The following is an 18,063-nucleotide window of genomic DNA, read 5'->3' on the forward strand; positions in this document are numbered from 1 at the left end:
TTTAGGAGCATGAATACTTTCTAGAAAAGTGGTATGATTACACATTCACTTTATTTGGAGGTAGATAATCTTTAGGCCTTAGTGTCCTGTTTCAGGTTTCCAGAGCTCCGGTCATCAACTGCTGAAAAGGTAGGCCGAGATTTTCTTCATTTGGAGGTGAGAAACAAATGAAAACCATCTTAGAAGCACTACATTATGCAAACATACTCTTAAGTCAATTGATTCCTAGTGTCTTTACCCATTGCAATTTTTTGATCAGCATTATGGAAGTAGGCTGTCACTGTCTTCTCTTGAAATGTTTTGGGACTTCCCAGGTTCACAAACCATTCCTAAATTCATGTTGCATTGTCCCACCTATTTGGCAACCAAAAACATTACTTGAAGCCTTTCCTTTCAAAGGCAGTTTGTCATTATCATTTATTTACATGTAAACCTGAACATAGTATAAAAGAATGTAGAACTGATCTTGGGGAAATATGAGAAAGCCATAAAAGTGGGGAGTGGGGGAAGTGCTTGCAGAAAAGATTAAAGTATGAGAAAGTATGAGAAAGAAACTCAAAGAACCCCACCAAAAAAGGGACATGGTCACCCAAAATATGGTTGCCAGCTGGCTATTTATGGATGTGTTAAGCATGGAGACATAAGCCTGTTTTTGCCAGAAGACAAAGCCTACGAAGAAAATCAGGGAGGTACCTGGGATTCACAAACAGAAAATCTGCATAGGAATAATTTGATCCAAGGCCATTGTCACCTACTCAATAGAAGCTGAAATTAAGTTTTCAATTGGGCCAGGAAACACTTCAGGAACTATACCAATTTCCCTCCGGAATTCTGATGAATTCTCATTCTTGACATATCTCCCTTTGCCTTGGTGTTCCTACTGCTCTCTTCCCCCTAGCAGTGTACAATCACTTACTTCCCTTTCTGCCCATGTCAAAGGGACCAGCTACAATTTTACTAAGAGCCCTTTGGCTAACAAACTGCGGAACTTGAGTGCTTCTACCTAGTATTTAGCAGCTGTGATATAAGGAACCTATTCATCACTCACTCAACATCGTCCCCTGGACATCCCACTCTCACCAGGATAGCCAAAAGAAAACAAGCTCCACTTTCAACGTGCCAGGTAAGCTTCACCTCACCCCTAACTTCTCACCCAAGAATGAAAGCAATTACTGCTCCCTCTAGGTCCACTTCCCAAACCATCTTAACTTGAAGTCATTAATCCAGTCCTCAACTCTCCATCCCCTGGAGGCACTGTCTGTGGAGATTCTCAGTCATCCAGGTCATGGTTGTCCCAAAGATGCTTCTTCAAGAAGCAACTGGACTTTCTTGAAAGTCCTTGAAAGTCTAGTTGTCATTTGAAAAAGCACTTTTGGGTCTGGAGGCACTGATGTAACCCAACTGGGTTTGCCACAAGTTGCAGCAAACAAGCTTTCTTAGGTCAGAAATCAGAAGTTAGAACCGAGGTGACAGCCAAAAAATAGCTCCTGTTCCACACCACTGGTTAAATGAAGGTTCTTAGGATACAGGTTATTTCTTTTGATGGACCACCAACTGGCCTGGCCTCTCCACATCTTCTGATCTTGCACTATTTCTTTGAGTTTTTCTATGCTCTGATTGGTGTCACTTTGATAGTGTCCAACCACTGTGTTCTTTGATCGCCTGGTTTCCTTTTACCACTAACTCTTCCAAACATAATTGCTTTCTCCAGTGAATTCCCCCGCATCTCATGAATGGCATGACATTCTTATTGCAGGAAATGAGATAGTGTGGCCAGAGACAAGAGAAGGGCAAAGTTGAGAAATGGATAAATCTGTAGTCTGGTGATCCCAAATTTTCATCTGTAGTTAAAGGCTTCAGGTAATAACAGACAATGGGATGATCTCTTCCTGAGATGAGAAGAAGTGTTGACAATCTATAAACAATATTATGTTATAAATTAGATGTTTGCATAGTCTGATTTAGAAGACGAAAACTTCCTGGGTCTCCCCACCCCCATTATCAACTGCATTATAGTATAATGTTCTACTCACTCTCCTATGGCTTTGTTATGGGTGGCTGAATCCAGGGATGACCAACTTTTTTACTCAGGCTAACATATTTTGCATTTCTTTATTTCAGCTGCCAAGGATGACAGAGAAGGGATGCTACTAACACAGTGAGTTCACTAGTGTGTGTGTGGTTTGAAGTTTCATATTTAAAAGAAACGAGTTTGATTTTTTAATGATAAAAATACCATTAATTTTTTTTAATAAATGGTAAAAATTACTATATTTTCTTTATTTGTAAAAATTACTGTACCATGGATAATTGCCATTGTGATGCTGGGTTTTGGATTATTCAGGGTGTTCCCAAAATAGGGTATGGATTCTTCTTGCTTATTCCAGTTGTATTTCAGAATGGATCTTCCCTGAAATAAATGTAACCTTTCCATTTAGAAGATTACAACATGGAATTGTTGGGCTGCTGATATGCTGTAGGCAGGCCTTGGATGGAAACAATATAGATTACATACAGTATCTGATTTCAGTGTGACCATGTATTTTTCCATTTTAAATTCAGACCTATAAGCAAAAAGTTTCCTTCAGCCTACCTTTCATAACACACATCAAAATTATTGTCACATGTACAAGTGGAAATATTTTAATTAAGAGAACTGAAGACATGATGATAAGAACTAGTACCAATCTCTGCTTTAGAACATTATTTAAACAGCATTTACTTACTTTACTGATAAAATAGGTTTACATGAGATAAATTTCTACATGTTTTTGAGAGACATGTAAATATGATCCATTGATAAGGACTCCCATATGACTTTGTGGAATATGTTCATGAAAAAAATGCCCCGACTCAGGGTATAAAAGAAAGGAACCTAGCATAGCCATTTTTACCCAGTGTTCCAGGTCCTTGCAGGAGCTAAAAAATTCAAGTTAGCAACTGCCTTTGGGAAAAGAGGACCATGAAGTGGCTAATTCTGGCTCTAGTATGCCTTCACCTCAGTGAGGCTATTATCAAGTGAGTATAGCATAATTATATAATAGCTTCAATTGCCTTTCAGCTTCAGTAGCTCTCTTAATAAAAAATCTGTTTCAGTTTCTCTCTCTCTCTCTCTCTCCTAATTGTTTTCTTTCTTAAATGATGTCTGCTTACTTAGCTCCAAAAAAGGTTTGGATTTGTGGAAGTCTCTGGGGACAGTAGGCATGACACTTGATGTACCTGCCTTTGAAGACCATCTGATGGGAAACTCATGGACTTTCTTCAGCAGTGGGTTGGCCACTGCTGGACTAAATGAGTCAGGGGTTTGATCCAGCATTTATTATGTTTATGCTCTTAAGCTCATTGCATTTCTGTATTAGATGGATGTCCTTTTTCTAAAATATTCAGAAATTTTAATGCCTTTTGGGTATAGTTTCTAGAACAATATATGCTTTTATACTTTTTATGCCTTTGGGTAGGCGATCTTGCTGTACACTACTTTTATTTTTTCATAGCATTTTTGCTGAAGGTCTGCATCCCCAAATTCAGAAGCGTCTATGCTGAAGAATTACTGGATTCACTTTATGTTTTGGCTCAAAACTAGACAATTAGGTAGCATTTTCTTAGTGATGTAGGACTACAGCTAAAGAGGTATACACTAGGATAAGTGATTACAACTCCTAGGAGACCCTCAGCTGCATTGTTAAAATTAGGCGTAACCACCATTCTGTGCAGCTTTTATGATAAAAAACACCTCTGTTTCCTATGTGGATATTTTCAGGATGATGTAATACATTTTTTGTGTTGCATTAGGCAGATAATTCAGAAAACAAAATAACAGAGTTGGAAGGAACCTTGGAGGTCTTCTAGTCCAACCCTCTGCTTAGGCAGGAAACCCTACACCACTTCAGACAAATTCATCCCATTCCATCTTCTCTCTGCAAAAATAGTGAATGAGCTTCTTCTTCTTCTTCTTCTTCTTCTTCTTCTTCTTCTTCTTCTTCTTCTTCTTCTTCTTCTTCTTCTTCTTCTTCTTCTTCTTCTTCTTCTTCTTCTTCTTCTTCTTCTTCTTCTTCTTCTTCTTCTTCTTCTTTGCATTTAGTTAACTGGAATTATGCAGGTACAGCCTCGGCTTCCAGCACTTGATAGCAATAGCACACTTATATACTGCTTCACAGTACTTTATAGCCCTCTCTAAGTGGTTTACAGAGTCAGCATATTGCCCCCAGTAATCTGGGTCCTCATTTTACCAACCTCGGAAAGATGGAAGACTGAGTCCACCTTGAACCTGGTGAGATTCGATCTGCCAAATTGCAGTCAGCTGGCAGTCAGCAGAAGTAGCCTGCAGTACTGCATTCAAACCACTGTGCCACTGCAGCTCCTTGATAAAATAGACAACATTAGATAACATCTTGTTATTATTCAAATTTGTAACCCTGTTGTAGAACAGTAGAGTTGAAAGGGGGACATTGGAGTTCTTCAGTTTGATTTCCTGCTCAATGAAAAAAAGATTTAACCCCCGAAAGAATGAAACAGAAATTAGCATTACTAATTAAGTGATATTGAGTTCAGTCCAGGTAAACTCTTAGACCACCTACAAAATCTCAATGAAAAAACCTCAATGTGGGAAGTGTCTAGAGCTGCCAGTTTGATTCTCTGCTTAACTGCTTACCTCACACAGAATCCCCTTAAAAAGATTCAAGTCCATAAGGCAAGTGATGGGGGAAAAAGGTGTCGATGGACCACTCCTACACAAGTATTATGATCCAGCCAGCAAATATATCAATAATTTTGCCATTGGTGAGGAGCCCCTTGCTAACTACATGGATGTGAGTATCTGGTTAGTTAAAAGTAAACAATCACAATTATGTCAAGATGAAAACTAGACAGGAAGAGTTTACATTAGTTGAGAAAATCATACGTCCAATTGCAATTGTGTTATAATTTGGAAATCTGGATAACTAACATCAAACACAGTTACATGTACCCAATTAACCATGAAGCAGGTATGAAAACCTAATTAAATCGTAAGTGTACTTATGTGGCTGTACAGTACCTACTTTAAAAAAAAACTTACGAATCAGTTGGAATTCTAAAGCCATGTTTCTGAAATTTTTATTTCTTCTATATTTTTGCCTATAGATATTTCTAAAATATATTGAATGATATGTTTTAAGTGTGTACAGAATGTTCTGTTGGATGTGTTAAGTCCTTACATTATCAACATTCAAGTGTGGAAGCCCTGAATGATGACATGTTTTCCTTTTTATAGATGAGCTATTATGGAGAGATCAGTATTGGAACTCCACCCCAGAACTTCATGGTTCTCTTTGACACTGGGTCATCCAATCTCTGGGTGTCATCCGTCTATTGCCAGAGTCCGAGTTGCGGTGAGTATTCTTTCTTGTTCATTTAAGAATAAAAAATACACATTTTTTTTGTCCTTCACACCTATTTTATGCTGTTATTTAAACCTGGTTTTGTTATTGATTCAAAAGTAAAACCTTCTCTCCCCCTCTCTCATTTCTATTACCAGAAAACCATCCATTATTTAATCCCAATGAGTCTTCTAGTTATTCCAGCAATGGACAAACTTTTTCTCTACAGTATGGAAGTGGTAGTCTCACTGGGGTCTTTGGCTATGATACTGTAACAGTAAGTAGCAGTTCTCTCCAAGTGGAACGTATTTGTTTGACTTGATATTCCTAGCACACGGCAATATTATTATTATACAATGGACAGTATTGGTTTGGTCAGAGATTAAAATCAAAAGGTTTATGATAGTTAGTAATGAACTGATCTTGAAAACATTCAAGCCTGCAAATACTTAAATCTCATAGACGTAGAAAGAAATTGGGGCATTTTCACTGGTCTCACCTTCTGGTGAAGTTTCATGGGGTTTAGCTAATGTCATTATATGTCGCCAAGGCTTTGATGGATGAAGAAGGGAGACCTGCTAGCTGATTGATATGGATGGCACAAAGGGAACATCAAAAGCACCTTCCAATCGAGACTTCCGGGTTGGCTCCGCAGCGCCATTGACGGTCTTTTTAGACCGCCGCCCCGCGATCCCGTTGAGCCGTTCTGACAGCGTTAATCAGCTGTCAAACGGCTTGAAAATCTCCCCTTCGGGAAAAGAAGGGGAGGAGAGCAGGTGGGTGAGGGTAGAGCTCCCCAAAAACCCCTGGATTAATTCCAGGGGTTAGGAGGGTGAGAGCTCCCCGTTCAGCCCACTGAAGCTCCGGATCCGGGGGGACTCTGTTTTTTTTACAGAGCTAGGCGTTGCGTCCAATTTCTGCTGTCAAACAGAAGATTAAATGATTTCAAAAAAGCAGGCGGAACAGAAGCAGGAGGACAAGCTTTTTGCAAGTATAACACTTAACTCCGGGGATACAATGTTTCTAATTGGTTTTTCTGAGCTGGAAGTAAAGATGGCGTTTCTTTGTTGCGATTTTAAAAGTGAAAGTTAGAAAGGAAAGTCTTCGCTAATAGACTCGTGCTCAGAGACTGGCTTTAAGTTGTTGGAATAGATTTTGAAGAGCGGTTTGGGAAAAGATTATTTCGTTTGGTGATTTATAAAGAAATTGCTGAAAGCTGCTCAAAAGGATGGCTTTGACTTTATGATTTTATGGTTGTGGGAAGAAAGAAAATCTTTTTTAAAAATAAAATGGCTTCTAAGAAAGAAGATCCTGAAAGTGCTGGAAGCTATTTGGAGGTGTCAGAAATGGAACAGTTGTCTGATTTACAGAGCTATAAGGATTTTGATGCAGAATTTACAGAATTTATAAAAGAAGCCATGAATAATCATACTGCAGCTATAAGTAATCAAATAGCAATTCTTAAAGGGATAACAACAGAAATGACTGAGGAGACAAAAATAAGTACGGAGCATGATGACAACTCAGGAGATATTCTGATTGCAGCAGAGAAGGTGGAAGAATCTTCTCAAGAATTTTCGAGCTTATTCTCTGCTCTTTTTGAAAAAATTGATAGAATCTTTCAAAATTACGACTTGGTTTGGAAAAAAGTAGTAAATGATCAGACTTTCGAAGTTTTAGAAGATGAAGGAGATTTGCCAGTGGCATTTACACATTTAATAAAAAAGAAACAACTGAACTTTTTTTCACAAACTCTTGACAAACTTTGGTCCTACAGACGAAGGAATGAACTGATTTATATAAGCAAGAAGAGGCGATTTGGGGGCTCTAAATCAGAGGAAATTTTCTTAAAAAGGGGACAATCTTCGCAGTTACATCAACCTCAAATTAAAATGAAAAACCTCCTCAAAATAGAAGTAGGAGGGATGCAGAAAGACTGGAAAAAATATAAAAAGAAAGCAAGAATGGAAGATTAACCTTTTCTTTTGGCTTTGCAGTTGTTCTACTCATGGTTAAAAATGATTATGTTTTAGGTGTTATAACTACTGAGGGGGAAAAAGCATAAAGTTAAATATTGATTTTTAAATATGATGCATTAATGGTTGAATGTAAGATTAATCCTTTTTGATTTTCTAGTTTATGTATTAATGGTTAATTATGTTGATGATTATCTTTTAAAATTCTAAAAGTTGGAGGGAGGAATAATGAAGGGGGAAAATTTAGGAACCTTAAAAAATGTAGAAATTTAACTACTGAATATCTAAGGTTTATTTTTTGTTATGAGATTTTAAAATATCTGAACTTTGAGAAAAGTAGGAGGGGGAAAAATGTTTTTGCAAATGAATTGAATACTTTACTGATATATTAAGAGAATTTTTAAGGTTTGAATGTTTAATATTTGTTAATGGCTTTAAAACTCTTAGAGTTATTGGATTATATGCTACTTTGAGTCTATAAAAAGGGAGGTTGATGAAATTGTAAAAGGGGAGTTAAGGGGTATTGGGAGTTATTAAATCTTACAGTTAGCTAGTTTATTTTAGTGAATGTTTGGTGAAACCTATGCCCTGTTTTCTGTTCTGGGAAGTCGGGGGTGGGGGGTGGTGAGGAGGGGTTGAAGATTGAGTTTACCAAGGATTGATTTTCTTTTTCTTTTTCTTGATGATAGTTTGAATGATTGTTTATATTGTATACTTGTTTGATCAGAAAATAAAAACTTTTTTATTAAAAAAAGCACCTTCCAATCCTTTCCAAAGATCAGTGGATAGAGGCCTGGGCAACACAACACCTTCACTGTTGTGAGAGGGGAAAATACTAGGAGCTGGTGATGGTACAGAGTAGGAATTCAATCAGTGTTAGTGCCCTGCTCTGAGATCCCCAAATAAGTTGCCTTCTGTGTTTTCCACATCCAAGTATCTATTTTGGTGCTCCAACTCCTCGTGAACACCCTTCTCATGACATTAGCTCTTCCAGTTGATTGCATATTTATGAGTTGAACATTTGAAAATATAAGAAAGCTTCAATGAGGGTTCTCTTGTTGAATCTATCCATTTATATCAAAAAGGCTACCATTATGAAAACCTTTTTAATATATTTCATGATCAATGGACCATGATGTTAGAACAGGTTTCCCATCCTCTAATACTCTGCCTAATGAATTATTCCTCTATTACAACAAAATAGATTAGCTATCCATAATTTCAATTTTCTGATCTTTTGTTAGGCTATTGTGCCGTATATTTTTCCTATCTTCTGACTTGTCCTGTTCCTTTGTAGATCCAAGGCATTTCTATTACCAATCAAGAATTTGGCCTAAGTGAAACTGAGCCTGGCACTGCTTTTCTCTATGCGAAATTTGATGGCATCCTGGGTTTGGCTTATCCCTCCATTTCTTCTGGTGGTGCCACCACTGTAATGCAGGGAATGATCCAGGAGAATCTGATTGATGCTCCTGTTTTTAGCTTTTACCTGAGTCAGTGAGTATGAAGTCTTTTCTACCTTCCTTTTTTTAATTTGGCTGTTTCAGTTTACTACAATTATTGTTTCTCAATTGTCGTCTATACCTTGTATACAATTTACAATCTATGTCAACAAGAATTATGGAGAACATTTCTATGGTTGGAATTTTGAGATGGACAACTTAAGATCGCAAGGCCTTTTTGACCTTTGGTTTCTCACATTACATATCTGTTTTAGAAAGCTATCCAGTGATAGTTTCTGTAAAATATTTATAGTAGATTCTCTTTGGATTACAGATTTCAGATGCAAGAAAGCACTTCTTCACATTAATTTAAAAGGCAGACAGAGAGAGGGACGTTTTTGAAAATAACAACTTTACATTGCTACGTAGTACCAATACTAGGTAGGACTGAGGTAGAATGATTGTTCTAAAAACATCCTATCAGTTTATGGCAGGATAGAGATTTGAACACAGACCCTTTGGTAGTGGTTACTAAAGTCTCAGCTGCTCTAAAGTATTATTGAGTCCTAGCCATGAAATGTTGCTCATGCCTTTTTTTTATAATTATAAGAAAAATAGTCCTCCAGTTGCTTGATACATTTTTTCCTATTAAAATAGATTCTATTTTGACTATATTATTCTCAGGGTGCTTTAGAATTTCTTTAAAGTTTTAAAAATGGTTCTTGAAATTACTGGCATAAGATAGAGAGTACTATTTTTTACCTTATCATATTTGTCCTTTACTCTGTGCACCTTCTGATTTGCCAGATGATCTCACAGGACTCTTTAGCACTTTTCAGGATGGACACAGAGAAAGGAAAAGCCCTATTATCTGTCATCCTGGACAATAGATTTAAGGTATCAGAATCAGATCCCAGATTAGTATTTTGAAACGTTTCCTAACTATAAGAGCAGTTTGATAGTTAATCAAATACCCAGGGAGGTGCTGGGCTCCTCTTCAACAGATTTGTTATAGAAGATCATAGTGAGTGACTATTCACAACTGGTTTAAACCAATGTTTTTCCACACTTGGCAACTTTAAGGTGGGTGACTTCAGTTTCCAGCATGCTAGCTGAGGAATTCTGGGAAGTCTATCCAACAAAAATGGCCAAGTTTGAAAAAAACCTGGTTTAAACTGAATTCTATTCCAGATAGTGAGAATGGATTACTTAAATGGCCTCTTCTATTTCTGGAGTTGCATAATACTGTCCCTTAACACTAGGCAGCCCTTCAAGGAGGGTATTATTTCACAATGAAAAGGCCCTCACACACAGGTCCTTCAGTCAACTAAAAAGGAAACATTGGTATGAACCAGCAATATATCTTAATAAGATTGTTCTTCTGACTTTCTCCATTGATCTTTTTAGGCAGCCAAGCGTTCAGAATGGTGGTTCACTTATATTCGGAGGAGTCGATTCCAGTCTCTACTCTGGTCAGATTAACTGGAGTCCAGTCACCCAAGAAGAGTATTGGCAAATTGCGATTGATGGGTAAGGCTGTTTTCAGTAGTAATATTTACCGAAAAGCCTGATGGAAAACCAACAGAAATTTAAGTCTTAGATGAGGAATAATCCCTTGGAGATGGAATTTTGAAATCTCTACATCAAAGGATACCTGTGAGGCCCCAGAACCACTCAGAATATTGCAACTGGTAGTTTTTAATAGGAGAAAAGGCAAAAGTATTAAATGGAGAGGTATCCAATTGAATGTAATAGCAACACTCCTCCACTCCTCTGCTTGCAACAAAATACCTTATGCCACCAGACTTGAAATTCTGGGCTTAGAAAACTTAGAACTATGCCGCCTTCGGTATGAACTAAGCGTAGCTCATAAAATTATCTGCTACAATGTCCTACCTGTCAAGACTACTTCAGCTTTAACCACAACAATACAAGAGCACATAATAGATACAAACTTAAAGTGAACTGCTCCAAACTCGATTGCAGAAAATATGACTTCAGCAACAGAGTGGTCAATGCCTGGAATGCACTACCTGACTGTGGTTTCATCCCAAAACCCCCCAAATTTTAATCTAAGACTGTCTACTGTTGACCTCACCCCATTCCTAAGAGGTCTGTAAGGGATGTGCAAAAGAGGACCAGAGTGCGTACCTCCCTGTCCTAATCTTTCCTCTATTTGTATCTATTTTATGTATTCAATTCATGCTTATACTTATATATATTTATCTAATACGTACTTGATAAAATAAATAAATAAAAATAAAATAAATAATAAATAATAGCACTTAGACTTATATACCATTTTACAATGCTTTACAACCCCCTCTAACCCGTTTACAGAATCAGCATATTGCCCCCAACAATTTGGGTCCTCATTTTTACTCACCTTGGAAGGATGGAAGGCTGAGTCAACCTTGAGCCTGGTGAGATTTGAGCTGCCAAATTGCAGTCAGCTGGCAGTCAGCAGAAGAGTCTCTGGCTTCCTACACCAAGACAACTCTGATTCTACTAGTAGCAGCTGGTCAGCAGTCGTTAATTATGTACTCTACAAATATGCCTTTCCAGTTTGCTTTTATTTCTGGGACAATAATCTTTTTTTTCCTCATCGGAAACAAAAAACAAACAAACCCATGACTTTGGTGGTCCAGTGGCAAAACTAGGGCAAGAAAACAATCTAATTTTATATGAAAATAACCACAGCTGCTCCCGTTTTGGTGATGCCACTGAGTATCTGTTGACTAAGTGTGGAAGAACAATATAACAGCAAGTATCTCTGGACTTTCTTTCTCTAGATTCCTGGTCAACAACCAGGAAACCAATTGGTGTAGTCAGGGGTGCCAAGCGATTGTGGATACCGGAACATCCCTACTCGCTATTCCTGGGCAGTTCTTTGGAAACCTGATGCAGAACATTGGAGCTCAGCAAAGCAACAATGGCCAGGTAGGGGAAAGCTGCTATATGCAGGGACAGGGAATATTGAGTATAACTGGCAATCCTAAATATCAGCAAGAGACCTAGGATACTCTTATTGTGGGTATGAAAATATATCCCAAATGAATCCAATATAAGATGATGGAAAAAGTGACTCCCTTAATACTCATTTCATTTACCTAGGCAATGGGAATTGTGAGGTGGGGTGGGATGAGGGAGGTTGCCAGAAAATGTACAGCTATCTGGCAAGACCTACCTTACCGTAGTTGCTAGTTCTTAGTTTAGCTTTTGTCAAACCAAACCAGACAAGATGCTGATGGAAGTTCAACTCCCACCCATCTGCCAGTATAGGGAAGAGTTGGCTTTTTTCTTAAGAAGGCTAAAGCAAGAAATAGAGTTTTCCCTTCTAATGCATCTTGATATTGAATTAAGCAAATGTGCTTGTATAGGAAAGTAATTCAAAATAAGAAGGGGAGCAGGATGCTGTAATTCAAAATAAGAAGGGGAGCAGGATGCTGTATAAACTTACTTACTTATTTACAGTCTGGTTTATCCCATAGAATATTGTACTTACAGTTTTTCTACATTTTCTCTATATCTCCTTTCCTATTCTATAGTTTGCGGTTAACTGCAGTAACATTGAATACATGCCGACCATCACATTTGCCATCAATGGAGTTTATTACCCCCTGAGTCCATCTGCCTATACCCTTCCGGTAGGTCATTCTCTTCAAGAGCTCTTTTCATGTTGGTCTTAGGTATCTGAAATTACCTTGTATCAGTCATTTACAACTGCTCTATAGAAAGGCATAGCACAGATGGATCTCTTCATGACATTTCATTCTCTTCGCTGTCCCATGGAAAAGCAGGGAGCATGACTTTGAGATGCCCTCATGGGAAAGCTGAAGAAAGGAGCTAAAAAAGTTGGCAAGATACTATGGTATATAAAAAAGATATGGGAAACCAGAAGGTGCAGTATTGTGTAAAGTAGGGTGCCATTAAGAAAATAAATATTTGAGAGGCTTGGGTAATTGAAGCCAACGATTTGTCACCTGGTGGTCCATGTCTTGAAATTTAGATCACACTTTTCTTGTAGGGAATTGAGTAATCATGAACTGAGCAGGCCTAAAAATGTATTCTTTAAGATGCAGTTGCAGAATAGTGGATAGTTTTGTGGTTAAAAATCTAGGCAGTTATATGTGATTTACAATTGTAGAGAGTTTGAATACTGAAAGTTAAACTTTGCTTTCTCAAGTTAACTGTCTCAGGTTATTTCTGATATTTTGCCTTAGCCCAAAAGTTTTAATGCAGCCTATGTCTTTTCCTCAACAGTATGATGGTGACTATTGCGAGATCGCCATCATGTCTACTTACCTGTCATCCCAGAATGGGCAATCTCTATGGATCCTTGGTGATGTCTTCCTCAGGGCCTACTACTCCGTGTACGACTTGGGCAACAACCGGATTGGCTTTGCAGCAGCAGCATAAACATATCCAACACTCTTGTGCAGGGTTTTTCATCTGCAAAAATCTTCCACTAAAAATGATAATAAATCAAAGTTGATTTCTTCCCCAAAGTAACTGGAAGCAAATAAAGAATGATTATGCAAATGACAGTCTTATGTGTGAAGTTTTACTTGGCCAACTGTGAGAGCATGGTACAGGAGAGATGGTTGGAAGAAACATGGCATCTCAATGTTTCCTTTGAACAACAGAATTCCTCTATTTATTTATTTATTTTTAAATCTATCCCTATTCCAGGAGTTAAAGAAAGACTATATAATATTTTCTTTATATTTCTTCTTACATCATCTTATAATTACGCCCTTTGTGTAGTTGCCTTGAATAGACATAACAGCAACCAAAGAGTTCCTTTTTAAATATAGAAATAAAATTAATTATGGGTCTTAATTACTCCTTTAAATTCAATAAGAAAGAAGGAAAACCTATAGGGTAGCTTTCTGTGGGGATCAAATCTGGAGAGTACATACTGAGCATATACCAAGACAAGCATCAGCATGTCATCAATTTTTCTGGAAAATAATGGTTTACTTTATTGATCTATCATTTTAAGAAGATGACCATACATTGTGGTTTTCTTTCTTTTTTTAAAAAAACAAACTTTATTAAACATAAAAAAGATAAAATGTCATATCGAGTACATAAAAAATACATTTATATTAATCCACATAACATTACTTACTCACAAATAAGGTGAAAAAGTAAACGAAACAAAATAAGTAAAAGAAAAGAAAAAAAAATGTAGAAAGTGACTTGTCACTTTATCACGTCCTTTATTCTATTGAGGGTGCATGTTTATTGATATTATTGTCTTTCAGAATTTTACATTTACTCTCTTTTTTTTTTAATTATCCAATCGTACCATCTATTCCATACCATGTAATATTTTGAGTCTGCCTTGTCTTTTAACTCAAATGTTAATTTGTCCATCTCTGCACAATTGTAAATTTTTTGGATTATTAGTTGATCCGTTGGTAATTGATCCATTTTCCAATATTGCGCTAGTGCCAATCTGGCTGCCATAATTCTATGTAATATTAAATATTTTGTTTCTTTCCTATGGTTTTCTTTGATCATGCCTAATAGAAAAATTTCTGGTTTCAACTCTACAGAGTTCCTTTTTAAATATAGAAATAAAATTAAATATGGGTCTTAATTACTCCTTTAAATTCAATAAGAAAGAAGGAAAACCTATAGGGTAGCATTCTTTGTGGATCAAATCTGGAGAGTACATACTGAACATATACCAAGACAAGCATCAGCATGTCATCAATTTTGCTGGAAAATAATGGTTTACTTTATTGATCTATCATTTTAAGAAGATGACCATACATTGTGGTTTTCATGCAATCCTTTTCACATCCTTTTATACATCACATGTCCACTCATTGCTGCTATGAAAGAATACAACGATAGATAGATTATAATACTGAGAGAGTATGAGCCACGGTGGCACAGTGGTTACAGTGCAGTACTGCAGGCTACTTCTGCTGCCTGCCAGCTGCCTGCAATTTGACAGTTCAAATCTCACCAGGCTCAAGGTTGACTCAGCCTTCCCTCCTTCCGAGGTGGGTAAAATGAGGACCCAGATTGTTGGGGGCAATAGGCTGACTCTGTAAACCACTTAGAGAGGGCTGTAAAGCACTATGAAGAGGTATATAAGTCTAAATGTTATTGCTATTGCTATTCCACATCAACACCTTTTCATGAGTACTCACTTAAGTGGGATCATCTCTAAAATGCTCAAGATGTACATAATGAGAAGGAATATCTCCTCTTTCGCAGAAACCTCAGTAAATTTATTTTAGATTTCCCTCCATTTAATGCAATTCACGGAGAGTTCGAAGAAAAATAGTAAGCAATGTGTCTGAATATATAGATGTACGACTGATAAACTCCATATGATTTATTACTCAGAGTACTGTGGGAAGAAAACAAATGGAAGAATTAAAAGACTTTTAAGACTAACTTTATAAAAATGAAAAACATGACCAGAGGTGACTTTTAAACTTTGAAAAGATGCTCATGTAGAGTTACCTTTTCTCTTCTATTTGAAGCTATCTTTAGGCATATTTATTTATTTGATAAATTTATTTGCTGCCTATCTCGCTGCAGGGCTACGCTAGGTAGTTTACAAGAGTACAAACAAAGAAATGAAAAGAAGTGTAAGGCTAACAGTAGCAAAAAAATGAAACAATAAAATAAACAACGAAAACACTGTAATATGAGATTAAAAAATGGGAGGGAGAAAGTAGGGAATGCAGGGGAGGAGAGATGGGTTTGCTATCAATCTATTAGCCACTTCCAGTGTGGTATTCCCTCATTTGATTCCCAGGCCATTTGGCAGAGACAGGCCTTCAACCTCTTGGGGAAGGATAGGAGGGTGGGGACAAATCTCACCCTGGGAGGAGTCTCTTCTGGATCCCAACTATCAGAATTCTTTGATTGACAGGATCCATTGCAGGCCAAATGATGTAGAGATGCACACTGGTGGTTATAGGCTTGAATAATCTGAGTATAGCTTTTCTGTCTAGCTGCTTCATAGTCCCTTGCTATCGTTTTCAGGCTTTTGTCCTAATGTGAAAGAGGAGAAAGAATAGAATAGAATAGAATAGAATAGAATAGAATAGAATAGAATAGAATAGAATAGAATAGCATAGCATAGCATAGCATAGCATAGCATAGCATAGCATAGCATAGCATAGCATAGAATAGAATAGAATAGAATAGAATATTTTTTTGGCCAAGGAAATGTGATTGGAAACACATGGAATTTGTCTTGGTGCATATGCTCTCAGTGTACATAAAAGAAAAGATACGTTCATCAAGAATCATAAGGTACAACACTTAATGATAGTCATAGGGTACAAATAAACAATCAGGAAACAATATCAATATAAATCGTAAGGATACAAGTAACAAAGTTACAGTCATGCAGTCATAAGTGGAAGGAGATGGGTGGTGGGAACGATGAGAAGATTAATAGCAGTGCAGACTTAGTAAATAGTTTGACAGTGTTGAGGGAATTATTTGTTTAGCAGAGTGATTGCGTTCGGGAAAAAAACTGTTCTTGTGTCTAGTTGTTCTGATGTGCAGTGCTCTATAGTGTCGTTTTGAGGCTAGGAGTTGAAACAGTTTATGTCCAGGATGCAAGGGGTCTGTAAATATTTTCACAGCCCTCTTTTTGACTCATGCAGTATACAGCTCGCCAATGGAAGGCAGGTTGGTAGCAGTTGTTTTTCCTGCAGTTCTAATTATCCTCTGAAGTCTGTGTCTGTCTTGCTGGGTTGCAGAACCAAACCAGACAGTTATAGAGGTGCAGATGACAGATTCAATGTTTCCGCTGTAGAACTGTAGAACTGTATCAGCAGCTGCTTGGGCAGTTTGAGTTTTCTGAGTTGGCGCAAAGGGATTATAATCTGTGGGCTTGATTATTTTGGTAAACCTCTCTGTCACATCTTTCATCTTTGCATGTTAGAGTCAATATACCTCCCTTGGTAGATTGTCTGATCTCCAAATTTTTGATTCTGTTCCTCTGAAAAGTGAGTCACCTATTACCAACACACACTTTTTTTTTATTTGGGGAATTTTGAGGTTTTTCCTGTCACTGGAATACTTGATGAAGTCTCTTCTCCGGTTGTCTGCATGTTTTCTTCCGGGGGTGGGAGGAGAATATGAAATCCGTTGCTCCACTCCAGCAGGGCTCAACTGGGCAGCAAGGACAGTCTTCTTGATTTTTTTTTCATCCTGTGAGTGACATGCTGCCATCAGTCTACCTATGTGGGGTTCATTTTTCCTGCTAGTTGTTTGTTCTTTACTATATTCAGTTTGGACACAGACTTCTGCCTTTACTGGGAGTTCTTCATTTTCTCGGTTGACTCTCAGAGTAGTTAGACTTTTCTCTAGACCCTTCATTTTTTCTTCCAGTATTCTAATTAGTTTATATTTGGTGCAGGTATTTTGGGTTCTCTATGAACATATAGTCAAGGCTACGGTTTTCCCTGTTGCAATGTATGGTTATGAAAGATGGACCATAAGAAAGGCTGAGCGCCAAAGAATTGAGGCCTTTGAACTATGGTGCTGGAGAAGACTCCTGAGAGTCCCTTGGACGGCAAGGCGATCAAACCGGTCAGTCCTAGAGGAGATCAACCCTGACTGCTCTTTAGAAGGCCAGATCCTGAAGATGAAACTCAAATACTCTGGCCACCTAATGAGAAGGAAGGACTCACTGGGGAAGAGGCTAATGCTGGGAAAGATTGAGGGCAAAAGAAGAATGGGATGACAGAGAATGAGGTGGTTGGATGGAGTCACTGAAGCAGTAGGCGTGAGCTTAAATGGACTCCAGAGGATGGTAGAGGACAGGAAAGCCTGGAGGAACATTGTCCATGGGGTCGCGATGGGTCGGACACAACTTGGCAACTAACAACAATAACAACAATGAACATACATATATGGCACATTGCAAATTGAAAAGATTGCTATTGCAACCTATTAAAAACCAAAATTAAAAACATACAGTATGTACAGTAAAGTTGCTTAACTTAGTGAGTTAAAAATATACAGAAGGTAGTATACAAAAGTTTTCCTGGATACCTAATGCATCTTATTGCAATTGATAAGGGAATTACTATCATAGTAAACTATAACATTGAAGGATCTATTAAAGTACCCAATTCCCAAGATTACTGGGATATAAAACAGGTTCCTGACATGCCTAGCTGATAACTTTTGTCATCCAAAAGATATAGTAGGTTTTTAGATTAAAAAAAAAATAGCACAGTAAATTTGATATTCAGTACAGGTTATTCATGACTTTTCAGGAGGCTCCACTGACTA

General features: G+C 37.5%; 1 protein-coding gene across 1 annotated transcript; it reads left to right on the top strand.

Moving 5' to 3' along the window:
• Positions 1-2,962: 2,962 nt before the first annotated feature.
• Positions 2,963-13,420, top strand: LOC132710680 (gastricsin-like). Its single transcript, XM_060687383.2, has 9 exons — positions 2,963-3,018; positions 4,661-4,808; positions 5,252-5,369; positions 5,516-5,634; positions 8,631-8,830; positions 10,183-10,305; positions 11,568-11,715; positions 12,324-12,422; positions 13,039-13,420. Exons 1-9 carry the CDS (start codon positions 2,963-2,965, stop codon positions 13,192-13,194), a joined length of 1,167 nt encoding a protein of 388 aa, XP_060543366.1. The 3' UTR covers positions 13,195-13,420.
• The last annotated feature ends 4,643 nt before the right edge of the window (positions 13,421-18,063 follow it).

The sequence above is a fragment of the Pantherophis guttatus genome, chromosome 3 (assembly GCF_059756535.1).
Source record: "Pantherophis guttatus breed Tessera chromosome 3, ASM5975653v1, whole genome shotgun sequence".
Taxonomy (NCBI): Eukaryota; Metazoa; Chordata; class Lepidosauria; order Squamata; family Colubridae; genus Pantherophis; species Pantherophis guttatus.

What these genes read in the sequence shown, in the direction of transcription:
- LOC132710680 (XM_060687383.2), top strand. Translation starts at nt 2,963, where the DNA reads ATGAAGTGGCTAATTCTGGCTCTAGTATGCCTTCACCTCAGTGAGGCT. An exon ending in TTGCCAGAGTCCGAGTTGCG is followed by an intron (nt 5,370 to 5,515) that starts GTGAGTATTCTT and finishes TTCTATTACCAG; the next exon opens with AAAACCATCCATTATTTAAT. An exon ending in TGGCAAATTGCGATTGATGG is followed by an intron (nt 10,306 to 11,567) that starts GTAAGGCTGTTT and finishes TTCTTTCTCTAG; the next exon opens with ATTCCTGGTCAACAACCAGG.